This window comes from Hypanus sabinus, chromosome 22 (genome assembly GCF_030144855.1).
Source record: "Hypanus sabinus isolate sHypSab1 chromosome 22, sHypSab1.hap1, whole genome shotgun sequence".
NCBI lineage: Eukaryota > Metazoa > Chordata > Chondrichthyes > Myliobatiformes > Dasyatidae > Hypanus > Hypanus sabinus.
Window position 1 is genome coordinate 14,170,749 of NC_082727.1, and position 27,159 is coordinate 14,197,907.

The window sequence follows — 27,159 nt, forward strand, 5'->3', positions numbered from 1 at the left end:
GCAGCGTCAACAGTAATGGCTGCCCGGCTCTATCTGCGTCCTCGAGTGTTAGTTTCATGACGTGGCCATCGGGACTCTCACTACCTGATTGCAATCTTGTGTGTGACTGTCGGTAATGTGTTTGTGCACCTTGGCCCTGGTGTGACGCTGTCCCGTTTGTCTGTTTACATGTATGATTAAACTCGAATTGAATATGTGAGTTGGTGGAGTGATTGAGGCATCTGGTGTTTGTGTCAAACACTCCTCTAGAGTAGAAGGTAAAGTTTACACTTAGATCTGTGCCTTCAGACGCTCCTTTCTTCTTTGCCCATTACACCCGCTGTGGCATAAGCCACTGACAGATTCCCCAGGTGTGGGCCATTTTGGAGGATCCTTCCTTTCCCGGGGATGGGGTCTCTGGAGCCCCTGTCCCGTTTCTGGAGCTCCGGAATTTTACAGGTTGGGTTGCTTGTTCCATGCCCAACCCCTTTCCTCTCACAGCAGACCCTCCATGGTGGAGTTCAAGGGAAGGTCTGACCTAGGATGATCATAGGAATAGAGTTCACCAAACACACCACATGCAGGGATAGAGTAAAGCTCGCTCCGTACTGTCCAAGCTTACAGGGTTGGCATGCATTAAATATAAATGTTTTATCCTTTTCCTGCAGCACTGGTGTGGTGCAGGTTAGATAAAGAGGTGTAAAATTTTACATTAAAATTCCCAGGCAGGTGCACCGGGGGGGGGGGGGGTAAAATTCAGAGTACACTTCCCTACACACTCTGTACCTACCCCACTGAACAATCTTGTCATTGGTTTCAATCTTCTCACCAGATTTTAATCTCCAGATTAAAGATTGCCTTGAATTAAGAGCAGATTTTGGAATGTGTTCAAAACTGAACAGGGACTGTGCACGTGCTTTCGCCTGTGATTCTTCAGCAAGTTCAAACCGTTGGCGTACGAAAGATTTGACCGAGGCACCTGAATGAATGTGCTGTTGATTTGGGGGAATATAGTTCGCTGTACCTTTTAATCGGTAGTGTAACTGGTTAAAGCCTCAGATGACTTTGGTAATTAGTGTCCCATGCTCACTTGTTATGTCTAATATATTTTATCATTAACGAGTTAATCCAATATTGAGAGGCTGTGGTTTCATACAGAGTCGCGTGACATTAAATTATGTTATTGATGTTCCTTTCGGTTCATCAGATGCACAGAGAGGGGCAGCTTGTTACGTGGGCAAAAGCTTGCTCCGCATATCGTACTGCTCAGATTCATGCATCTAGTCAGCTAGCACGCAATATCCATGGTCAGCTCTGACTGTCAGAGGCCTCGGACTCAGACATTGACATTCTGAAAGATTAGCCAATAAGTTGTTAGTTTTCATTGTTGTTCCCTCCTGTGCCTCTGAAGGTGGTAACCGCTGGCATGGTGTACAACAGGTACTGGATGCCTCTGGGTTATTTCTGCAAACTGCACAGAGCCCTAACTGTGCCAGTCATGCTGTGGCTGCGAGGGCAGGTCATTGGTGCAGACTGAGGCCAGGCTGTTCGGGTGGCACAGTAACGTGAGGGTTAGCACATCGCTTTACAGCCTGGGCATGCTCTGTCGGTGCCAAAGTGTGGCGACGTTTGCGGGCCGCCCAGAACAATTCTCGTTGATTTGATTTGCCACAGATGACACGTCACAATGTTTTATTGTGCATGTGACAGATAAAGCTCACCCCTCTTTTATCTCTCATAGGTTGGGTATTTTGCAGCAGTTTCCAAAGTTTCCTCAGTTACCATCAGGAGGTTTATGGGCTTCTCTACACAGGATGAGTACCACTTCATTAGCGTACAAAAATACAACACCATCGAGAGCGGACCAGTGCTTCTCTTTCTTAGCTCACCCAACACAATCGTGGTCTCAGCCCAGAGCATTGACTGTTTATTCCTCTCCATAGATGCTGCCTGACCTGCTGAGCTCCTCCAGTGTTTTGTGTTTGTTGGACAAGATTTCCAGGCAGAATCTCCTGGGTTTATAATTTGAGCAAAGATTGTGCTAGGCCCACACGGTTTTGTAATTGCCATGATTGTTTATTAGCTCTGTTTCCGCACCACTTGAAGTGCACGTTGTATTATTTTTAGATTCTGGAATACCATTCCTGTAATGTGTGCCACACTGTAGTGCTTCCATTTAACTCGAGGGTGAACACCCAGCAGTGTACAGCATCCATAGGATGCACTGCAGGAGCTTCACTAAACTCCTTCCAAACCCTGTTCAAAGTAAATTTATTATCAAAGTACGTGTATGTCTCCATGTACGACCCTGAGATTCATTTTGTTGCCCATCATCTCGACTTGGAAATGTGCCGTTGTTCCCTTCGCCTCGCTGGGTCAAAATCTGGGAATGCCCTCTCTTGCAGCATTTTGAGAATATGCCCACACCTCAAGGACGGCAGCATTTGAAGAACTTCTCAAAGTTAATTAGGGGCTTTAGCTCAGCTTGCAAAGCCCATGTCCCTTGAGTTTAAAAAAAGGTTGCTTATGCATGAAATGCTTTGGTGAGGTAACTGGCTACATGTCCATCATGAAATCATTTTGAGTTGCTCAAATAAGCACATCATGCAGTGTGTTCAGAGTAAATTTATCAGCAAAGTATATGGGTGCATGTCACCATTTACAACCCTGAGATTTACTTACTTACAGGCATTTACAGTACAAGAAACCAGGACGCTGTCTTGTTTAGAGGGTGCGTGCTATCATGAGGGGCTGGAGTCTTGCATACGGTTCTGGTCACCCCAGTAGAAATGATCTTGGGGCTTTGGGGAGGGTGCAGAAGAGGTTTACCAAGATTCTGCCTGGTTTAGAGGGTATGTGCTGTCATGAGAGGCTGGATAAATTTGAAATTGTTTTCTCTGGACCGAGAAAGGCTGAGGGGAGATCTGCTAGAGGTTTATAAGATTATGAGAGACATAGATAGAGTGGACAGGGAGTATTTCCCAGGGTTGAAATGTCCAGTACCAGAGGGCATGCATTGAAGGTGAGAGGGGTTAGGTTCAAGGGGGATGTGAAGGGTATGAAGGGTAAGTTTTTTACTCAAGAGAGTGGTGGATGCCTGGAATGTGCTGCTTGGTATGATGGTAGAGGCAAATCCATTAGAGGCTTTTAAGAGACTTTTTGGATAGGCACATGGATGTGAGGAAGATGGAGGGATATGTACATTGTGTAGGTAGGTGGGATTAGTGTTTGGGTGTTTTTTTAATTTGCTTTCTAGCTGGTTTGGCACAACACTGTGGGCTGAATGGCCTCTTCCTGTGCTGTACTCTTCTATGTTCTAAACTGCCCCCAGCAGGATGGGTAAACCATCAATGCACAAAAGAGCAAATATAGAAAAAATAAATAAGCAATGAGTATCGAGAGCATGAGATGAAGGATGGGACCTCTGCCTGTGTGATTTGGTACACAAGCAGTAACATTACAAGTGACAACTTTAAGTTTCCTGACAGTTACCTTCCTTGTTTCAGGATCCACACGATGGCACAGATAGAGAAAAAGGGAGGACTTCTCCGTAAAGCATCATCCAGCAAAAAACCCCTGAAAGAGAAGGTGGTGTTAATGTACGATGAAATCTTCAAGGTGCGTGTCACAAAACTGATTTGTGCTGATGTTATGCCTTTTCAGGAAAAGGAAAGGACGTGCTTGAGACAAGCCCTTCAGCCCAGCTGGTCATGCTGACCATGGTGATCTGTGTTTAATTTTCATTAATGGAATGTGAGCACCCTTGACCATGTCTTTACTGTCCATCTCCAAAAGGGAGCACCTGGCTGATCTCCTGTAGATTGTGGTGATAGATCTCCCTGGGCTGTATTGAGTGTAGTTCCCGAGTATTAACCTAGGTCTGCTAATAGAGTGAAAATTAACTTTCAGTCTGATCCTTGAAGGGTGGTCATAGAGTTGTAGAGCAATACAGCACAGAACTAGGCCTTTCATTCCGTCTAGTCCATGCTGTGCTGTTATTCTGCCCAGTCCCGTTGACCCACACCTAGACTGCAACCCTCCACACCTCTCCCATCTATGTACTTATCCAAATTACTCTTAAATGTTCTAAAAGTAAGGTGACAGAACCATGGCTAACAGAAGTCAGAAGCAACATTAAAGCCAAAGAGCTTTTGCTTTTGTAGAGCAAAAATTAGTGGGAAGTTAGAGGAATAGGAATCTTTTAAAAACCAATAGAAGACAACTAAATAAGTCATTAAGAAGGAAAAGATGGAATACAAAAGTAAGCTAGATAATGATATTGAAGAGGATACCAAAAGTTTCTTCAGATACACGAAGTGTAAAGCAGGCGAGAGTGGATATCGGACTACTGAAAAATGATGCTGGAGACATAGTAATGGGGGAATAAGGAAATGGTGGACAAATTGGATAAATATTTTTCAGCAGTCTTCACCATGCAAGGCACTGGCAGTATGCTAGTGGTTCAAGAAAGTCAGGGGTTGGAAGTGTGTGGAGTTGCCATTACTAGGGGGAAGGTTCTTGGGAAACAAAGGTCTGAAGACTGGAAAATTGCAAATGTCACTCCTTTCTTCAAGAGGGAGAGAGGCAGAAGAAAGGAGACTATAGGCCGGTTAGTCTAACCTCAGTGGTCAGGAAAATGCTGGAGTTGATCATTAAGGATGTGGTGGTTTCAGGGTACTCAGAGACACCTGACAAAATAGGCCATAGTCAACATGGTTTCCTTTGGAATACCTTTGCCTGACAGATCTGTTGGAAATCTTCGAAGACATAACAAACAGGATAGACAATGGAGGATCAGTGGATGTTCTGTACTTGGAACTTCTGAAGGCCTGTGACAGGGTGTCACACATGAGGCATCTTAACAAATTAAGAGCCCTGGATATTACAGGAAAGATACTAGCTCAAGCAGTGGCTGATCGTCATGAGGCAAATAGTGGGATAAAGGGAGCCTTTTCTGGTTGGCTGCCAGTAACTAGAGATGTCACTAGATGTCAAACGTATCTCTCCCCTTTCCCGCACATCTGCCCTTACCGCATCCGCCCGCCACCCCACTCGGGATAGGGTTCCCCTTGTCCTCACCCGCCACCCCACTCGGGATAGGGTTCCCCTTGTCCTCACCCGCCACCCCACTCGGGATAGGGTTCCCCTTGTCCTCACCCGCCACCCCACTCGGGATAGGGTTCCCCTTGTCCTCACCCGCCACCCCACTCGGGATAGGGTTCCCCTTGTCCTCACCCGCCACCCCACTCGGGATAGGGTTCCCCTTGTCCTCACCCGCCACCCCACTCGGGATAGGGTTCCCCTTGTCCTCACCCGCCACCCCACTCGGGATAGGGTTCCCCTTGTCCTCACCCGCCACCCCACTCGGGATAGGGTTCCCCTTGTCCTCACCCGCCACCCCACTCGGGATAGGGTTCCCCTTGTCCTCACCCGCCACCCCACTCGGGATAGGGTTCCCCTTGTCCTCACCCGCCACCCCACTCGGGATAGGGTTCCCCTTGTCCTCACCCGCCACCCCACTCGGGATAGGGTTCCCCTTGTCCTCACCCGCCACCCCACTCGGGATAGGGTTCCCCTTGTCCTCACCCGCCACCCCACTCGGGATAGGGTTCCCCTTGTCCTCACCCGCCACCCCACTCGGGATAGGGTTCCCCTTGTCCTCACCTGCCACCCCACTCGGGATAGGGTTCCCTTTGTCCTCACCTGCCACCCCACCAGCCTCCAGGTCCAATGTATAACTCTCTGTAACTTCTGCCACCTCCAACGGGATCCCACTACCAAGCACATCTTTCCTTACCCTCCCCGTTCCACTTTCTGCAGGGATCGCTCTCTAGGCAACTCCTCCGTCCATTTGTCTCCCCCATCACTTCCCACCGATCTCCCTCCTGGCACTTATCCTTGTAAGCGGAACAAGTGCTACCCCTCCCTTACCACCCAGACGGTCCTTCCAGGTGAGGCGACACTGTGAGTTGGCTGGTGTGGTATACTGCGTCTGGTGCTCCCGGTGTGGCCTTTTATATATTGGTGAGACCCGACGCAGACTGGGAGACCGTTTTGCTGAACGCCTATGCTCGGTCCGCCAGAGAAAGCAGGATCTCCCAGTGGCCACACATTTTAATTCCACGTCCCATTCACATTCTGATATGTCTATCCATGGCCTCCCCTACTGTCAAGATGAATCCACACTCAGGTTGGAGGAACAACACCTTATATACTGGCTGGGTAGCCTCCAACCTGATGGCATGAACATTGACTTCTCTAACTTCCGTTAATGTCCCTCCTACTCTTCTTACCCCATCCCTGATATATTTAGTTTTTTTTCCCCCTTTTTTCTCTCTCTCTCTGCCCATCACTCTGCCTGTACATCTCCCCCCCAGTGCTCCCCTCCCCCTTTCTTTCTCCCGAAGCCTCCCGTCCCATGATCCTTTCCCTTCTCCAGCTCTGTATACCTTTTGCCAATCATCTTTCCAGCTCAGCTTCACCCCATCCCCTCCTGTCTTCTCCTATCATTTCGCATTTCCCCCTCCCCCTCCTAATTTCAAATCTCTTACTATCTCTCCTTTCAGTTAGTCCTGACAAAGCGTCTTGGCCCGAAAAGTCGACAGCGCTTCTCCTTATAGATGCTGCCTGGCCTGCTGTGTTCCACCAGCATTTTGTGTGTGTTACTAGAGATGTTCCATAGGATTGTGTATTGGGACCACTACTTTTTAGGTTATATATCAATGATTTAGATGATGGAATTGATGGCTTTGTTGCAAAGTTTACAGACGACTTGAAGATTGGTGGAGGGGCAGGTAGTTTTGAGGGAGTAGAGAGGCTACAGAAAGACAGAGAGATTAGGAGTGCAAAGTAGTGACAGTTGGAATGCAGTTGGAATGTGTGTGGTCATGCGCTTTGGTAGAGGAAATAAAAGGGTTGACTATTTTCTAAATTGAGAGAAAATTCAAAAATCTGATGTGTAAACTTTGGGCAGGATTGCCTAAATGTTAATTTACAAGTTGAGGAAGGCAAATGAATGTTAGCATTCATTTCATGAGGACTAGAATATAAAAGCAAGGATGTAATGTTGAGGCTTTATAAAGCACTGGTGAGCCCTCACTGGGAGTATCATGAGCCCCTTAATTCAGAAAGTAGGTTTCAAAGGCAGTTGACAAAAATACTTCCAGGATTGAACGGCTTGTCTTATGAGGAGCATTTGATGGCTCTGGGCCTGTACTCACTGGAACTTAGAAGAATGAGGAGTGACCTCATTGAAACCTATTGAATGTTGAAAGGCTTTGCTAGAGTGAATGTGGAGAGGATGTTTCCTGTGGTGGGAGAGTTTTGGATCAGAGGACACAGCCTCAGAATAGAAAGGCATACTCTTAGAATGGAGATGAAGAGGAATTTCTTTAGCCAGAGAGTTGTGAATCTGTGGAACTCGTTGCCAAAGGCAGCCATGGAGGCCAAGTCATTTGGTATATTGAAGGCAGACGTTGATAGATTCTTGATTAGTCAGGGCATGAAGAGATCTGAAAGAAGGCAGGAGATTAGGGCTGAGAGGAAAATTGATCAGCCATGATGAAATGGTGGAGCAGACTTGATGGGTTGAATGGCCACATACTGCTCCTATGTCTTATGGTCTAAACAGCGTGATTTCACTTTTCTGTCATTGGTGAATCCACTGGAGAAGGGATAGGAAATGTGAGGAGAACAAGAACTGGTGTGCGGAGGGAATGTATGATTTGGAGAAAGGATCTGAGAGAAGACGTTCAAAGGAAAAGAACATGGCAGAAGGTCAGTTAAGGAAGATGGTCTGGAAAAGAAGAGAATTAAATTGAACTGGGAAGAGAAGAGTATTTAACACCAGGGGAAGAATTTGCAATGGGATCTGTATCCTACAGCATCTTTCAGAAGAGTCTGAGGAGTTTATTGGACATTTTTATGTATATCTAGATTAAAATGATGCTGCTATTTCTGTCACAGCATGAAGACCCAGCTAAGAACTGCCCTCGATTCTGGGAGGAGCTCTTCCTGATGAAGGTTGGTTGCAGTATTTTGGCTGTTCTTTCTTGTGATGCTAGTTTGCTTGCCTATCTGGGGTTTGGGGTTAAGCTGGCTTGATAACTACTTGGGTGGGAGCATTCAATGTTCTACGGCCTGGGGAAGTCTGGGGCTGCTTGTGTAGACGGAAATGTAATTCAATATTATGCAGGGTCAAATAATATTTATATAAAGGTCTGGTGGGAAGTGTGTCTTGTGAGCTGTGGAAGGAGGCTAAATAAATGGGTGGCATCTGTATCTGGGGGGACTGCAGGAGATCTGTAGAGAATGTGAAAAGTGGCAGCCGGTGGTATTCTAGATAGGGAAGCGCAAAAGAGGAGTCTGGAGGGGGATTTTAAAGACAAAATAAAATTTATTATCGAAGTACGTCTATTACCATGTGTTTTCCTTACATACTGCTCCTATGTCTTATGGTCTAAACAGCGTGATTTCACGTTTCTGTCATTGGTGAATCCACTGGAGAAGGGATAGGAAATGTGAGGAGAACAAGAACTGGTGTGCGGAGTTACTGTGTGTAATTACCAGGAAAAATAAAATACAATAGAATTTACGAAATACGTAAAGACTGACAAACAGCCAAAAGGCAAATTGTTCAAATAAATAAGTAAATACTGTTGAGTTGTGGATTCCTTGAAAATGAGTCCATTGGTTGTGAAATCAGTTCAGAGTTGTGCTGAATGAACACTGGTTCAGGAGCCTGATGGTTGAGGGGTAATAACTGTTTCTGAACCTGGTGGTGTGGGACCTAAGGCTACCTTGTGCCTGATGATAGTAGTGAGAAGGGAGAATGGATATGTTATACAGTGTGAAGTGTTGACCACTGCCCTTTCTCCTGTACTCTTTAGGTAAACTTGGAGTACTTGGAGGCGAAACTAGAGTCTGTGGATGGTGAAGAGCTGATGAAACTGAAGGATAACATCAACAGCCTCTTCCAGCACTGTATAGTATCCTTAAACGAGGAGCACCAGATCAAGGTGGTGAATGCTTTGCAGGTCAGTGGAATTTAGCCTGCGTTGTGCCTCACACCTCCTCTGCCATTCTCGTGCTTTCCCGTCCCCTGTGAACCTTACTGCGAAGACGTGATGGAAAGATGAAAGAGGAATTGCAATTATGTAGCACGTCATTTACTTTTTCCTCAGGGCTTTATAAGACGTAATGCAAAGGAGCAAATTAGGACAATCAGCCCATAGAGTCTGCTCTGCCATTCGATCATGGCTAAGTTATTTTCCATCTCAACCCCATTCTCCTGTAATCTCTAACACCCTGACCAGTCCTAAGAAGTATGGCACTTTCAGTGTCAGTCAGTCACTAACATATGTCATGAATGATGTTTTGTGACAGACAAGTTGCTACAAGTTATAAAATACGTAAATTGTAGTATACTGAAAAGCAACCAATGGGGTAGTGTTCATGGACAGTTCAGAAATCTGGAGAGGAATAAGCTGAGTTTCGACTTGTGAGAAGAGAATTGCGGCAGTCAGCTTGTACACGGCAAGCTCCCACAAAGGACAGTGCAATAGTGGCCACATGGTTTTACTAATGGATGCTGTTTGAAGGGGAAATATCCAGAGCTGCTAGGAGAGCCCCACTGCTCTTTCTCAGAATGGTCAAATGGGACCTTTTACGTCCATTTGCAGAAGGGTGAAGATCCCAAGCTATTTATCCACTCCATAAAGGAACTGCCCTACTCTTTCATTCTTTCTCCTTGATGTTTCTTGAGTTTGGTGGGATGTGCTGGGATTAATAAGAACATAAGGAATATAATCACTAGAAATACTCCTGAGGCAGGAAGTAAGACCATAAGATATAGAAGCAGAATTAGGCCACTTCATCCAGCAAGTCTACTCTACCATTTCATCATGACTGATCCATTTTCCCTCTCAGCCCCAATCTCCTCCTTTCTCTCCATAACTCTTCGTAATCTGACTAATCAAGAATCTATCAACCTCTGCCTTAAATGTACTCAATGACTTGGCCTCCACAGCCACCTTTGGCAATGAATTCCACAGATTCACTACTTCGTGATTAAAGAAATTCCTCCCCGTCTCCATTCTAAAGGATGCTCCTCTATTCTGAGGTTGTGTCCTCTGGTCTTAGACGCCCCCATCATTGGAAATATCCTGTCCACATCCACTCATTGTGGCGTTTCAACATTCAAAGAGGTCATCTCTCATTCTTCTGAATTCCAGTGAATACAGGCCCAGAGCTATCAAACACTCTTCATATGACAAGCCTTGCAATCCTGGAATAATTTTCGTGAGCCTCATTTGAACCCTTTCCAGTTTCAAAGCATCCTTTCTTAGATAGGGGCCCAAAACCCAAAACCACCAACTTTCTCTCCATTTAGAAAATAGTCTACACTTTTATTTCTTCTACCATACTCTTCCTGACACTGTATTCCATCGTTGCCTGTTCTCCTAACCTGGTTAAGTCTTTTTGTAGCCTCCTTACTTCCTCAAAACTACCTGCCCCCTCCCACCTATTTTTGCTATTTGTAAACTTTGCCACAAAGCCATCAATAACGTCATCCAAATCATTGACGTATAATGGAAAAAGAAGCAATCCCAACACAGACCCCTGTGAAACAACACTAGTCACTGCCAGCCAACCAGAAAAGGCTCCCTTTACTCTCACTCTTTGCCTGCTGCCAATCAGCCACTGCTTTATCCATGCTGGAATCTTTCCTGTAATACCATGGGCTCGTAGCTTGTTAAGCAGCCTTGTGTGGTATCTTGTCAAAGGCCTTCTGAAAATCCAAGTACATGATATCCACCGATTCTCCTTCATCTACCTTGCTTGTTATTTCTTCAAAGAATTCCAACAGATTTGTCAGACAAGATTTTCCTTTGAAGAAACCATGCTGACTTTGGCCTATTTTATCATGTGCCTCCAAGTACCCCAAAACGAGATCCTTAACAATCGGTTCCAATATCCTCCCCAACCACTGAGGTCAGACTAACTGGCCTATAATTTCCCCATAATCTTTAATTTCACTGCTAAGCAAAAATATATCAAACTTTCTTAAATGGGGCAATAATGAATCAATTCCAATTCTGTCATAAGACCATAAGACATAGGAGAAGAATGAAACCATTTGGCTGATTGGGTCTGTTTCACCATTCAATCATAGCTGATTTATTTTACCTCTCAACCCCATTTTCCTGCATTTGCTCCTTAATCTCTGACGCCCTTTCTAATCAAGAACCTATCACCTCCACTTTAAATATACTCAGTAATGTGGCCTCCACAGCCTTTTGTGGTAATGCATTGTACATTTTCACCACCTTCTGACAATAGAAATTCCATCTTGTTTCTGTTGTAAAGGAACATACAGTCGGCCCCCTTATCCGCGTGTTCCGCAGATTCAACCAACCGTGGATCGGGAAAACCTGGAAGTTCTCTCTCCAGCACTGGTTATTTGAGCATGTACAGACTATTTTTTCTTGTCATTATTCACTAAGCAGTACAGTATAGCAACTATTTACATACATTTACATTATATTAAGTGCTATAAGTAATCTAGAGATGATTTTAAAGTACAGGCAGTCCCTGGGTTATGAATGAGTTCCATTCCTGAGTCTGTCTTTAAGTCAGATTTGAAGTCGGAGCAGGTATATCTGGTATTATTTAGTGTCAGTCAAGTGTTTGTCTTAGTATCTAATAATACATTTTACCTTTCTATGCATATAAAACACAAGAAACGTATGTATTTCAATAATTAAGCCACTGCGTTGCTTAGTAATAATTGTAGCTTTCATCGGGGCAGGGCCTTTCACATGCTCCATTAAAATTGTTCCGATCGTTAACCGACTGTAGCCTAACGCTTTTCCAATGACCGATGGCATTTCACCTCTTTCTGATCACTTTATTACTTCCACTTTATTTTCAATCATGATCGTGATTATTTTCGTGAACAGAAACTCTGCAGATTCAGAGCTGCGCTGGGTCCTAAAGTCCACCGCACTGAGACAGGTTAAATAAGGTCCTAAGGACCACTGCATTGGTCAGGCTAAATAAGGGACTTGAGCATCCACGTTTTTTGGTATCCGCGGGGGTCCCAGAACCAATCCCCCGCGGATAAAGAAGGCGGACTGTACTTGTGTTCTGAGGCTGTGACCTCTGATCCTAGACTCACCACAATTGGAAACATCCTCTCCACGTCTGTCTTAGCCAGGCCTTTCACTATTTGATAGGTGGTACCCAGTTCTTTCTCGGTTACGTTTCTTTTCCTCTTGCCCACTCCTGCAGACACTGTGTGCACTGATCCGAGGAGTCCACCAGAAAAACAAACCAACGTCCGGCTTCGACATCATCAACATGTTGATGGGCTTCGACAAGGCTGAGCTCAGGATGAAGGTGGGTCCGGTGGTGATTCGTTTGTTATTGTCTCATATACCAGGATACAGTGAAAAACTTAGAAGCCATTCAGACAGATCAATCTATAAAGATTAAAAGTATTAGCTTTATTTGTCACGTGTACATTGAAACATACAGTGAAATGTGACATTGGCATCACCAACCGACACAGTCTGAGGATCTGAAGACACACCCAACTACAAGCTTAGGTTAGGATAACACAACGTGCTTTTCCTAGCCTTAACATCTTTGGACTGTGGGAGGAAACGCACATGGTTATGGAGAGGACGTTCAAACTCCTTAAAGACTGCGGTGGAATTGAACTTGGATCAGTCACATAATAAAGCGTTGTGCCAACTGCTTCTCTACTGTGCTGTCCACAGACAACACTCAGCCTGGCCTACCGAGTTCCTCCAGCATTTTGTATGTATTAATCGTATCCTCTGTATCTCTGGAATGCATAATTGCACTGAAGTATTACAAAGGGAAATCAAAACAATGCGGAATAAAGTGTTAACAGTTACAGAGAGAGTAAGATGAGGGCAGATAATAAGGTACAAGTGCCAGGACAATATAGATTGTGAGATCAATAGTTCATCATTTAGCATGTGAAGGGTCTGTTTGAAGAGGGCACTGTTCTTGAACCTGGGGATATGTGCTTTCAAGCTTTTGTCTTCTGCCAGTGGGGATAAGGGGAGAGGGAATGACTAATGATGTAGATAGTGTGATCAAGAGTTAACATTTGCAACACACACAAGACGCTGGAGGATCTCAGCAAGCCAGGCAGCGTCTAAGGAATAGAGTGCTGTCTTTTTGGCCTGAAACGTCAACTGTAGTCTTTTTCCTTAAATGCTGCCTGGCCTGCTGAGTTTGTCTGGCATTTTGTGTGTGTTGCTTGGACTTCCAGCAACTGCAGATTTTCTCTTGTTTGTGAAGAGTTGACATTTATCATTTTAACAATAAGTGTCGGGGTTGGGGAGGGAGGGGAGAGTATGATTATGTTTTCAGTTGATGTGTGGTGGTGAGTATCGGGTGGCTGGATGTGGCAGGGTCAGGGGAGTAGGATTGGTTGGTAGTTGGGTGTTGGATGTGTAGTGGTGAGTGCACGTGCTGGTGTTTGGGTATCAGGAAATGGACTGTTGAGTGTGTGGTGGTACGTCAGTGTAGCTTGTAGTTGGGTGTGTGTGTGTGGTGGTGCCTCAGGATTGGGGTGAGTGGTATTGGGTGGGTTTAGTGTCTGCATTCTGAGTGTCAGGGTTGGTAATGAACGGGTTTAGTATTGCCAGTTGAGTCATAGTGTAGGGAGTGCTAGTGCTGTTAGGTGTATGTCATGGTAAAGATCACGGTTGGGTACCAGGGTGAGGGGTGTGTGTTGGGTTAGTGCAGGGTTGGGCAAACTTTTTGACTTGTGGGCCACAAAGGGTTCTAAAATTTGACGGGGGGGCCGGACCAGGAGCAGATGGACGGAGTGTTTTGGTAATACACCTCATAAAAGAAAATAAAATATCAAGGGATATGTAGAAAACATGTGCTTTAATTTCAATTGAAAATGAACAAATGCATTACAACAAAATATCTGTCTTTGAAGTCCCATGGTATTTAGCTATTTATTGAAATGACTTTTAAAACACTGAAAATTAAATGAATAAAATACAGCTTTTTTTAACAGTAACAGTTATTATTTTAAAGCACTGAAAATTCTGTTATCCTTCAAGATATTATCATCATCACTCTCCTGCCTGTCTTTATTTCAAAAACGGTAGGAGATGTAGGTCTACTTGTCCTGCTCCTTCTTATTCAATTGTCCCCTGTGCCAAAACTCAACAACGACCAGCACAAGGACAGAACAGTGACAGCGCGCCAGTATGCGGAGCGCGTTATTTGATCTGGAGCGCATTTTTTATTTTGAGAACGTACGTGCATCTGTGCACTAATCATGTCCATCACTTAACAGAAATGACATGTAACATGTAAGGCTTATTGAAAAAAATATTTTCAAATGCATTTTTTACATAACACAACGAAGAAACTTATTTTTAATTTCAGTGGGAACAGTGTTGTTGGTCTCCCTTTTTAGCCAGCGCATCAAAGTCTGGATTTAGTTTTGTTGTGGCGATTCTCAGGATGGACCTGAGGTGTTGGTCAGTTAACTTGGATCTGTGGCTGGCTTTGGTGATGTTCATGGCACTGAACGCCTGTTCACACAAATAGGTCGAGCCGAACAAAGAGTAAAGCGCAAATGTGGAGTAATACGCTGCACCTCAACAAAGGTCAATGTGTAGTGGTGTGCTACATGCAGCCCTAAAATTACGACATGGAGTCAGTAACTGCAGTCGAAGAAAAAAACTTTATTCGAAATCCCCAGCCTCACTTTTAAGCCTCCCTCAACCTGCCCCCCGTGGCGCAGAGGCTCCAAAGCTCTGTGCTTGCAAATCCTCGCAGGCTATGTCCCTTAGCCGGAGCGTTGGCTAATTGTGAGCCGGTTCGGATGTGCCAGGAAATGGGTTGCCACAAATGTATATAGAGTGCGTCATCTATTGGGAAAATGCCAGAATTGCGGGGAAAAAACGTTAACAAGGTTTATTAATATAATTTCATCAAGTTCTGCGGGCCGGATTAAAAAGCTTAACGGGCCGCATATGGCCCCCGGGCTGTAGTTTGCCCATGCCTGGGTTAGTGGGTGGTTATGGTGGTGTAGTGTGTTGAACGGGGACTATTGTGGGTGGAACTGATGGATGCCATGGATTAATTTCTTGTTAACCCTCCAGGACAAAATTCCCCACAGGGTATTGCAAGGTTCGTTCTCTGGGTAACTGTAGGGCTGGTCACAACTGGGCAAGCGTTTGATAAGGTGTGTAGCTTCAATTCGTTACAACACCAGTAACTTGTATTCACTCAAAAGCATTTTACATCATAAAGCATCCCTCCACATGAGGAGCACCGCATGCAAAATGCTGGAGGAGCTCAGCGGGTCAGGCAGCATCCCTGGAGGGAAATAAACAGTCGATGATTCAGTCTGAGACTCTTTGACAGGTCTCGGTCTGAAACATTAACTATTTATTCCTCTCCTTAGCTGCTACCGCCGGCTGAGTTCCTCCAGCATTTGTGTGTGTTGCTCAAGATTGCTAGAATCAATAGAATCTTCAGTGCTTCCACAGCTGGACGTCACGGTAGTTTAGTGATTAACGCATCACTTTACAGTGCCAATGACCTGAGTTCAATTCCTGTTGCTTCTGTAAAGAGTTTGTATGTTCTCCCCGTGACCATGTGGGTTTCCTCCATCATTTCAAAGATGTACAGGTTAGTAGGGTAATTGATCAGATGGGTGTAATTGGGCAGCAGGGGCTCGTTGGGCCGAAGGGCCTGTTACTGTGCTGAATCTCTAAATAAAACAAACAAAGAAATATGAGAGGGATGAAATCTGTAGAATGATTTCAAGAGCTTTGGGGCTTTGGCCGCTACTGTTTGGAAAGTGGGTATTTGTGGTTCACAGGAGACCGGAAGGACAGTAAAGCCTGTGGGATAGATGACAGGGCTGGACAGGGAAAGGGTTGCAGAGATTCATGAGTACGATGAATGTCCAAGACAGCAGATAGTTGAGTGGTGTTGAGGTGTTTGAATAAACTGAAATTTGGAGAGTTTAGTGGATTGAGATCCAGCCATGAGTGCATGTGCCAGCTCACAGAGTAATTTCCATTGGGGAATCCACCCTGGCCAGTCCCTTTACTCTCTCCTACTTCTAGGAGCTTGAAAGCCTGGGCATCTAGACTAAGGAGCAGTTTCTTCGCCACTATAATCAGACCTGAACCGGTCACCTCTTTCATATTCCTACCTGGTGGTGCTGGCATGTCCTGGAAATCTTAATTCTACCCTGTAGGAGCGTCGACAAAAATCAACACTGCTAACGTACACTTTATTGCCCCAGCTAACAAATGATGACATTGTACGTACGTGTGTGTGTGTGTGTGTGATATAAATATAAAAACCCTACCCCCAAAACGTAACATGTAACAGTCTGGGTGAATTCTGCCTAATGAAATTAAAGAGTCCCTACAACCTCTTCTATCATTGCACTTTGCACTTGACCTTGTCTATTATTTCCGTGTATGCAGTTTATTCTGTAAGCTTCCTGAGAACAAGAAATTTCATTACATCCGGGAGAAGGTGGCAATAAACTAATCTGAATCTGACTCACTGTTGACTGACCTGTGGAGTGAATACTTGTTCATTGCTGGTTCCGTTGACAAGAACTGTGGACGAGCTGCTGATTGATTTCAGGAAGAGTGGGGGGTGGGGGGGGGAGGTGTTGTACGTTTTCCTCTCGACATCAACAGTGAGCTCAAGAGGTTCGAGAATGTCAGGTTCCTCGAAGCAAACATTGCCAATAGCTTGTCCTGGTCTAGCCATGCTCATGTCACAGCCAAGAAAGCTCACCAGTGCCTCTACTTACAAAGGCTAAAGAAATTTGGCATGTCAACTCTTACAAATTTCTATTGATGCAGGTGAATAAACATCCTCTCTGGGTGAATAACAGCTTTTATTGTATAGCAACTGCTCTGCCTGTGTCTGTAAGAAACTGCAGAGAATTACGGACATAGCTCAGAGCATCATAGAATCCAGCCTCCCCTCCATAGTCTACATTAGGGGTTCCCAGTCTGGGGTCAGTGGACCCCTCAGTTAATGGTAGGTGTCCATGACATAAAAAAAGGTTGGGAACCCCCTGGTCTATACTTCCAGCTGTCTCAGTGATGCAGCCAGCACAATCAAAGACCCCAGCCACCCTGGAAGTTCTCTCTTATGACCTGTCCCACTGGACAGAAGATGCTTAAGGCTGAGAGCACTTGCCACTAGGCTCAAGGACAACTTCTATTCCACTATTAGCAGACCCTTGTACAGACCTCATGTGTTAAGATGGACTCTTGACCTCACAATCTTCCTTATTATGATCTTGCACTTTATTTTTTTTATTTGCACTGCACTTTTTCTGTAGCTTTTACACTTTAATCTGCATTGTTATTGTTTTACCTTGTACCTCAAAGCACTGTGTAATTTCTTGGTTTGTATGATCAGTACACATGACAAGTTTTCCACTGTATCATGATTCATGTGATAATCAAACACCAAGAGTTTGAAGAATGATGATGATGATCTTGGGGAACATAGACCAATAGATCTTAGGTCAGTGGTAGGAAAACTATTGCAGGGATTGTTAGGGACATTATTTTGGAGAATTTGGAGAAGCATAGTTTTTATACGGATAGTTAGCATGGCTTTGTGAGGGGGGATGGTCCTCCCTCATGAGCCTGATTGAGCTTTTCAAGGAGGTGACAAAAAACCCAAATGATGAAAGCAGTACAGTGGTTGTGGTCTATATGGATTTTAGTAAGGTGTTTGACAAGGATCATCTAGAAAATCATGAAACCTCAGATCCATAGAAACTCGACTGCTGGGATTCTGAGCAAGTTTACCCAGAGAAGGTAGAGAATGTTAGTGGGTGAACATAGGAAGTTGGTGGTATGTCTGCAGGGATTTGTTTTGACAATTCCTGCTCTTTATGATTTTTATAAATGACTTGGATGTGAAGGTAAAGGGATGGATTAGTAAGTTTGCAGATGACATGAAAGTTTGGAATTAGTGTAGACAAACAGAGGGATCTAAGTGTTCAAGCATGGAGAGATCTCAAAGTTGCTGCGTAAGTTGATTGGGTGGTTAAGAAGGCACATTGGGTGTTGGCCTTAACTAGTCTGGGAATTGATTTCAAGAGCAGTGAGATAATGTTGAAGCTCTATTAAACTTTGATTAGACCACACTTGATGTACGTTCAGTTCTGTATACCTTATCATAGGATGGTTGTGGGAGTTTTGAAGATTGTACAAAGGAGATTTACCAGCAATCTACCTAGGTTAGAGAACAGGTTTTATGAGGGTTGGTTGAATGAGGAAGGGTTTTTATCCTTGGAGCGACAGAGGGTAAGAGGCAACTGTCATGCTGGTGAATATACTCTCTGAGGAAAATAAAACTGAAGACCTCAGTGCAAGATTGTTGTACAAAGAGGACATCAGGGACCTGCTGTGTATTTTGCTTCATGGAAACATGGCTATCCCCCCACCATTCCAGACTCATGAAGGGTCTCAGCCCTAAACACCAACTGTTTACCCTTTTCCTGCCTGACCTGCTGAGTTCCTCCAACATTTTATCAGTGTTTCTGTACTGTAATGAAATGCTTTGAGAGGTTGTTCATGGGTAGAGTCAACTCCTACCTAAACAAGGAGCTGGACCCGCTGCAGTTTGCCTATCGCCACAATAGGTATGGCGGATACAATCTTACTGGCTCTCCACTCAGCTTTGGGTCACCTGGAAAATAGCAGTTTTCCTAAGTAAGCGATGTATTGACTACAGCTCAGTGTTCAGCCCAATCGTGCCCTCAGTTCTAATCAACAAGCTCCAAAATCTGTGCCTCCCTCTGCAAATGGATCCTTGACCTCCTCATGGGAGACTATATGGATCAGAAATAACATTGCTTCCTTACTGACTTTCAAAGGTCCATTTAACATCAGAGTATACAATCTGAAATTCATACTGTTCACAGACATCCACAAAACAAGAAAGCCCGTAGAATGAATAATAGAAGTGTTGAAGCGCTGAAGCCTCTCCTTCACACAAGCAGCAGCAAAATCCCTCCAAAGAGACCTTGATCCAGAATTGATCCCAACATTGGCACCCCTCAAGGGTGTGTACGTAGCCGACTGCTCTACTCTGGCTAGGCACAGCTGAAAAGCCATCAATAAATTTGCCGATAACATAACTTCTGTTGGCAGAATTTCAGGTGGTGACGAGGAGGCATCTTGGACTGAGATAGATCAGCTGGTTGAGTGATTTCGTAACAACAACCTTGCACTCAACATCAGTAAGGCCAAAGAATTGATTGTGAACTTCAGGAAGGGGAAGTTGGGGGGAACACACATCAGTCCTCATTGAGGGATCAGAACTGGAAAGGGTGAGCAGTTTCAAGTTCTTGCGTGTCGACATTTCTGAGGATCTAATCTGGCTCCAGCATATCGATGCAATCGCAAGGAAGGCATGGCAGCAGCCATACGTATTTCTTTCAGAGTGTGAGGAGAATCGGTATGTCAGTAAAGACACTTACAAATTTCTACAGATGTCCAGTGGGGAGCATTCTAAATGGTTGTATCACTGTGTGGTAAGGCTGTGGGTGCACTGCATAGGATTGAAATAAGCTGCAGAAAGTTGTAAACTCTGGCAGCTCCATCGTGGGCTCTAGCCTCTGCAGCATCGAGGACACCTTCAAAAGGCGATGCCTTAAAAAGGCGACATCCATCATTAAGGACTCCATCACCCAGTATTGTTCTGTTCTCATTGCTACTGTCAGTGGGGAGATACAGGAGGTTAAAGATCCACACTCTACTTTTCAGGATCAGCTTATTCACCTCTGCCATCGAGTTTCTGAATGGACAATGAATCCATGAACACTGCCTTCATAGTTTTCCCTCGTTTTTTTGTACTATTTATTAAAATTATTTTTTAAATATATACTTTAATGTATAGTTTGTACTGCTGGTGCAAAACAACCAATTTCACAATGTATGCCAGTGATATTGAACATGATTCTGATTTAATAGGGGTGTATAGGATTATTAGAGGCATAGTTAGAGTGGGCAGCCTATGGTGGCAGTGGCCAATACCAAAGAACATCTGTTTAAGGTGAATAGAGGACGGTTTGGGGAGATGTCAGAGGTGGATGTTTTATACAGAGAGTGCTAAGTGCCTGGAATGCACTCTCAGGGTTGGTGGTAGAGGCTGATATAATAGGGACATTGTAAATACACTTAGGTCATGGATGTAAGAAGAATGAAGTATTATGGACTGCATAGAAAGGGATGGTTAGATTGATTGCAGGGTGGGTTTATACTGGTGGTCCTAATATTGAATTCAAGAGTAGAGGGGTCATGTTGCAACTCTACAAATCTCTGGTGAGACTGCACTTTGAGTATTGTGTTCAATTCTGGTCACCTCATTATAGGAAGGATGTGGAAGCTATGGAGAGGGTGCTATGGAGAGATTTACCAGGATGTTGCCTGGTTTGGAGAACAAGTCATATGAAGCAAGGTTAGCAGAGCTGGGACTTTTCGCTTTGGAGCGTAGAAGAATGAGAGGGGACTTGATAGAGGTCTACAAGATTATGAGAGGCATAGATAGGGTGGATAGTCAGTACCTGTTTCCCAGGGCACCAATAGCAAACACCAGAGGGCATGTGTACAAAATTAAGGGAGGGAAGTTTAGGGGAGACATCAGGGGTAAGTTTTTTACACAAGAGGATTGTGAGTGACTGGAATGACTTGCCAGGGATGGTGGTGGAGGCTAAAACATTAGGGGTATTTAAGAGCCTCTTGGACGGGCACATGGGTGAAAGACAAATGGAGGGTTATGGGGTAGTGTGGGTTTAGTACTTTTTATAAGAATTATAGGGGTCGGCACAACATGGAGGGCTGAAGGGCCTGTACTGTGCTGTAGTGTTCTGTGGTTCTATTGAAGGCCAAAGTGCCCACGCTGCTGTATTTTTCTGTGTTCCATGATGCGATGTTCACTGTAGTAACGTTCTATAATTTGACTGTTAGAATCTGGTGGAAAGTTTGGACTCATTGCTGTGTGGTGATGGTTCGGAGAGTTTGAAGAGTCTCTGCCTTAAGCTGCTGCTCTGTCTGGTCACGGTAAGGAAACCTGTCTACACGTGGATGTGTCCCTGCGTTGTCGCTTGGTGCTCTGTGCATGTCCCACACCCCTCGTCTGCTCGCTGTGTTGGTACGCTGCCACAGGAGTGTTATCGTCACTGTAGTTGCTCAGTCCTGTTGGCAATGCATTGAACTGTCACGTGGGTAAGGTCACACAAGCAAGGTTTCTGGGGTCTTCACTCAACAGCTTTCCTTTTAATTACAGGTAACAGACAACATTAGTCAGAACACAATCTTGGAGTACGTGATGATTAACAGTATTTTTGAAGCCATTCTCCAGGTGAGCAACCTCTTGGCCTTCCTTTACAAAATCTTGGACTGATATGTCATGTAGCATAGTCTGTGTTGTTTTCTTTGAGATACCATTAGACTACTAGACTTTGGAGCAGAATTGGGCCATTCGGCCCATTGAATCTGCTCCACAATTCCATCGTGATTGTTCTATCACAGTTGGTTGCTGCTGTGATAAGATGTTAAACCAATACCCTAGTTGCCCTCTGAGGAAGGAATAATCTGTGCAGTGGGCTTTTCTCCAGTGTCCCGGGTAATCCCTCAAGCAATGAATTACCTGGTTATTATTACCTTGACACATGATATCTGCTGTGCACTAGCCTTTTCCAGTGTTGCCTCTTCACACTGGCCAGGATGTCCTGAGGTTGTGGAGATGCTGAAGTTTGGTGTTTTTTTTTATTGGTGATGTCTTTTTTAAAGGAAGGATGTGGAAGCTTTAGGGAGGGTGCAGAGGAGATTTACCAGGACGGTACCCGGATTAGAGTGCATGTCTTATTAGGATAGGTTGAGTAAATTGGGGATGAAATCTTGGGAGCAAAGGAAGATGAAATGTGACTAGATGGAGGTGTATAAGAGGCACTGACCCAGTGGCTAGCCAAAGACTTATCCCAAGGCACGTATAATAATATCAGGGGGTACCATTTTAAAGTGATTGCAGGATTGGATTTGCCTCATGGATGTAAGAAGATGATGTTAGAGGTTTTTTTTTACATGGAGAATGGCGAGTGTTTGGAATGCCCTGCGATAGATGGCGGTAGAGGCAGATACAATCGGAATAGTTAAGAAACCCTTAGATAGGTACATGGATGATTTTTGTTTTAAAATGGAAGGCTATGTAGGAGGGAAGGTTAGACTGTTCTTAGTTAAAAGGTTGGCACAACATTGTGGGCTGAAGGGCCTGTATTGTGCTGTAATGTTCTATGTTCCAGGATTGCTCTCTAACAGTTTGGTGCCATTTTAGATCTTGCTTGTCCATGTGCCTCAGAGAAAATGGGCTCACTACTCACTTTAATTATCACTGAACTAGGTCTGGTACAGGCCCAGTTCACAGGGTGGTTCAGAGTCAGTCATGTTGGTGGGACTGTGCTCCAGACTGGGTAAGGACTGCAGATTTCCTTCCTTGTTCAACTGGTGAGCCAGACCTGCTTTCAGGACAATCCAGTGGTCACCTCATCTTTCAGAGGCGGCTCCATGAACAGACATTGACAGAGAGTTAGAAGAAAGTTTTTGGATTGTAGAGAGGGGAGTCAGTCTGGAATCTATGTTTCATTTTTTTCCCCAGATTTGCTCAATCACACATGTCATAATAGATAACTCTTCAGGTGTGAATTTTACCTGGTCATTACTTTGACACACACCCCTGTGGATCTCATCCATCTAAGCGTCTTTTAAATGTTGTAGTTGTAACTCCTGCTACCACTTTGTTTGTGACCTCATTCTATATATCCATCACCTGGGTGAAATTGTTGCCCCCTCAATCTTTCTCCTCTTGTGTTTAGTTTTAGACCTTACACTGGGAAAAAAGACTATAAGTGCTGACCTTATCGATGCCTCAGGTGATTCTATAAACCTTTCGAAAGTTATCTCTCAGTCAGTACAAGATCATCTCCAGGAGGCACGAGGTTGTGGGCTGAATTGATAAAGACTCAACAAAATCTTCTGTGTTTAACTAAAATGGGTGAAATATCTTTTAAGCAATTTGTGTCTGCATTGCTGATGGAGACTCATTCTGTGCTGGTGATTACTTCAGATTGATCCATGACTTTTTAGAAGCAGCTGAGAGTCTGTGGCTGTAAATTTCAGTGTCTTTTGAATCACTTCAGTTGGTTTTAGGGAGATCTGCACAAAACCAAAAATAATCAATAGCAAAACAAAGTAAAACTCATGGGTTATGAGTGAAAAGTGAAATGTTTAAGGGGAAACTTCTTCACTCAGAGGGTGTGGAGGGAGCTGCTAGGGGGAAGTGATGGATGCGGGTTCAATTTCAACATTTTAGAAAAGTTTGGGTAAGTACAACGATGGGAAGGTTGAGGAGGGTGGTGAGACTAGCAGAATAATAGGTTGGCACAGACTAGATGGGCTGAGGGGCCTGTTTCTGTGCTGTAGTGTTCTAATTCTATGACTTGTGTTGAAATATACAAGGAAGGTTATGGTGACAAAGTAGCCAAAAGTTGACAGAACATAGGCCCCCACAGTACAGTACGTTGTCTTGACCTTATTTCCTACTCTGGAATTAACCAAACCCTTGTCTCCCTTATAGCCCTCCATTTTACTCTTGTGTTAGGATCTCGTAGCATACTTTGTAACCAGTATTTTGGAACTATGAATAACAAGGAGGTTAATTTGTTGACTAGATAATTTCCTTACAGTCAGGGTAATATTGGCCTGGCATCAATATTAACTCCTCTACCCTTTGAATTCGTGCCAAGAGATTCTTTGAACTGACCTGAAAGAGGTTTATTGTTACACCTGAAAGGCTGGACTTCTGACTGTGTCACCTCCCCTTGACGTCTACCAGAAGTGACGGCCTTAACTTTTATTCTCCATGCTCTGAGGATCAGTGGTGGGGTAGCCGTGGGTCATGTGGGCTGAATGGCCATGGTCAATACCATCATTAAACAGCACTGAAGCTTGCCTTTCAGCCCAACTGCTCCAAGCTGACCAAGGTGTCCACCAAACCAGCCATTGGCCCAGGTTTGGTCCATAGCCATCCATCTATCTGTCTGATTTTCCTTCAGATATTGATATTGAGCCTGTGTTAACCACCTTTTCTGGCAGCTCATTTGATATACCCAGCACCATCTGCATGAAGAAGTTTCCCCTCGGGTCCCTTTTCAATCATTCATCTCTCAGCTTAACTCTCTACCCTCTTGATTTTATTTCTTCTCTTGGAAAAAGGCTGCATTCATCCTATCTTATATCCCTCATGATTTTGTACTCTGCAAGATCCCTCTTAAACTCCTACACTCTGAGGTTGAAAGTCTGATGTGCTGTAACCAACTTTGATCGTGTGGATCAGAGGAATCCGAATCGGGCTTAATATCCCTGACTTGTGCCGTGAAATTTGTTGTTTCGCAGCAGCAGTAGAGTGCAATACTCACGAAGTTACTGTGTTACAATAAGAAATAAATACTGTATATAAACAATAATGTAAAAAGAGTGAAATACCGAAGTCTACAATGCTGCGGATTATTTTTGCAGTCACCGAGGACTGAGAGCCATATGTTTCTCACCATCTCTTCAGTGTCTGCTGATGGCCACCTTGTTGCTGTTGTAACCAGCCAGCCTGACAAACTGTTTGTGTGTTGCTCATTTCCAACTCCTCTGCAAGGGGCTGTTGTCAGCTACCACAGGCCTGCAGTGCCACAAGATCCCCTCTGTGGGGCTCTGGAGCTGAGCCACACCATCTGCAGGGATGCTGTTGTTTAAAAGATAGTAATAATATAAAAATAAAACCTGAAACTTGAACTTAAGCGTCCTCATGAGCTGCGGCAGTGCTTGGTATGGAAATTGCACTGCAACGGGCAGGAAAGCTCTACAACAGCTGGTCAAAACTGCTCAAGGACTTCTTGCATCAAGGACTTGTACGCAGAAGGGTGCTAGAAAAGGACCAGAAACCTCATGAAGAGTCCCACAAACCCTGCTCATGAACTGTTCCTCCCACTCGCATGAGGGAGGGGGCTACGTAGCATTCACGCCAGGACCACCAGACTCAAAAACAGTTACTTTCCCCAAGCGGTGAGGCTGATCAACACCTCCACCCACCAAATCCACCACTGCTTTATTATTTCCTGTCAAACACCTTGTGTGCAGTCTTTCTGGGCAAGCAATCAGTCGGTGTACATAAGCTATCATGTATTTTGTGGTATTATTGATTTCTTCATCTTCTGTGTTTTTTTTTGTGTTACATCAGAACCGGAGTAACAATTATTTTGTTCTCCTTATACTTCTGTACTGGTAATGACATGAGAGAGTCCTGAATCTTCTGTCCCTCCAGATAGTGCCTGAGCTTGGAGTTTCTGTCTGTTGTCTTTCACAAGCTGGCTGGAGCATTGATACGATTCTTATCTATCTGTCTCCCCACTTTCCATTGTTGGGCTGGACAAGGCCGTTTGCCCACATTCATAAAGATTAGCTCTATTTGTCACACGTACATCGAAACGTACAGTGAAATGTGTGGTTTTATGTCAGTGATTAACACAGTCTGAGGGTTGTACTGTAGTCTGCCCCCAAGTGTTGCTACACATCCGGTGCTAACGTAGCATGCCCACAACTTCTCACTCTACCCATATGAATCTGGGAAGAAACAGGAGCACCCTGCGGAAACCCATGTGGTCGAGGTGGGGGGGGGGGGGGAGGGTTTGACATACAAACTGCTTACAGATGGCAAGGCAGGTGTTGATTGCTTTTGCCCTGTTAAAGTGTTAGCTAATCCTTACGGTACTGTACTTAATCATTGCCGGGGAATAGTTTGCAATTGATCACATGCAGCCTTCCACTCATTGACATCGCCAGAACAGGTGACATCAGTTTCCTGTAGTACACTGACTCGGTCCTGTTGCCCGTCTAGCCCATTCCACCAGTAAATTGCTTTCTATTCGTTACACCTACTGAGGTGCAGTGAAAAAATCAGAATCAGACTTTAATCGCCAAGTACCTGTGCACATACAAGGAATTTACTTCCGGCAGATGTCTCTCTGCTCATAACAGATGATAAATATAAATGAAAATATAGATTATACATACAAGTAGTGCAATCCAAGTAATAGTTAGCTGACAGTTAACCGGCAGTTAACTGTTCAGCAAAGTGACCGCAGTAGGGAAAAAACTTCTCCAGTGCCTATTAGTCTTAGTCTGGAGGGATCTGAAGCGCCCACCAGACGGAAGCAATTCAAACAGTCCGTGCACAGGATGGGGGGAGTCCTTTATGATGTTCCCCGCCCTCTTCTTCAACCTGGAACATTGAGATAGCACAAGGGGAAAGAACAGAATGCAAAATGTAGTGTCAGTTACAGCAAAAGCACAGTGCAGGCAGGGCGATAAGATATAAGGCCACTTGGCTGTAGATTGTGACGTCAAGAATCAATGCTGCCTTGAACTTTTCAGACTTCTTGTCTGACATCCAGTGTTGGATGTGGGGGGAGAAAATTGTATTTAATTTAAATACTGGAGATTCTCTTGTCCATGGCCACTGATCACATTGCTCTTTCTGGCAACAGTTTGAAACCAAGACTGAGTCCCTGCAATCTCGTTGTTAAACGTAGCCCAGGGTAAGCTGTGGCCTCCATCTGCGCAGAGATAAGACACGTACTTCCTCCTCGCTGACAGTGGCTAACTCCACGTCTGTGTCAGCTCTTCTACTACCAGCGAAGCTCTCAGCTAGTCCATTGTTACTGTTGGACATGACCATCCAATGTCCTTTTTTTCTCTGCTACACCTTCCCATCTGGTATGCTGTCGGCCAAACTCTGACCTGTACTCAGTTCTGCTCAGCCATCACCTCAGAGTTTGCCCATCTGTAATTGCGTAGATTTGAATCTTTTAGCCTGATTTGCAATAATCACTACAATTGTTGGAACTCGATCACCTCCAGTCCTCCTCAAACCTAACTTTAATTTTGCCAACGTACCTCCTCTTGCAGCCACTATTCCCATACCTGATGACCCTTCCTCCCCATCTCACTCCATTTAAGGTGCTTTGTAAACTCACCCATCCTTTTTGTTATCTCCTTGTGTTGTTTA

The 27,159-nt window shown here is 44.5% G+C and overlaps 1 protein-coding gene across 1 annotated transcript in view; it reads left to right on the plus strand.

The window, feature by feature from the left end:
* armh3 (armadillo like helical domain containing 3) overlaps positions 1-27,159 on the plus strand; it is a 191,367-nt gene that overhangs the window by 5,137 nt on the left and 159,071 nt on the right. Inside the window, exons 2-7 of the mRNA XM_059947083.1 lie at positions 3,486-3,597; positions 7,945-8,001; positions 8,868-9,014; positions 12,271-12,378; positions 21,015-21,107; positions 21,334-21,408. Coding sequence (XP_059803066.1) covers positions 3,496-3,597; positions 7,945-8,001; positions 8,868-9,014; positions 12,271-12,378; positions 21,015-21,107; positions 21,334-21,408 — 582 coding nt within the window. The 5' untranslated portion in view covers positions 3,486-3,495. The remainder of the gene's footprint in view (positions 1-3,485; positions 3,598-7,944; positions 8,002-8,867; positions 9,015-12,270; positions 12,379-21,014; positions 21,108-21,333; positions 21,409-27,159) is intronic.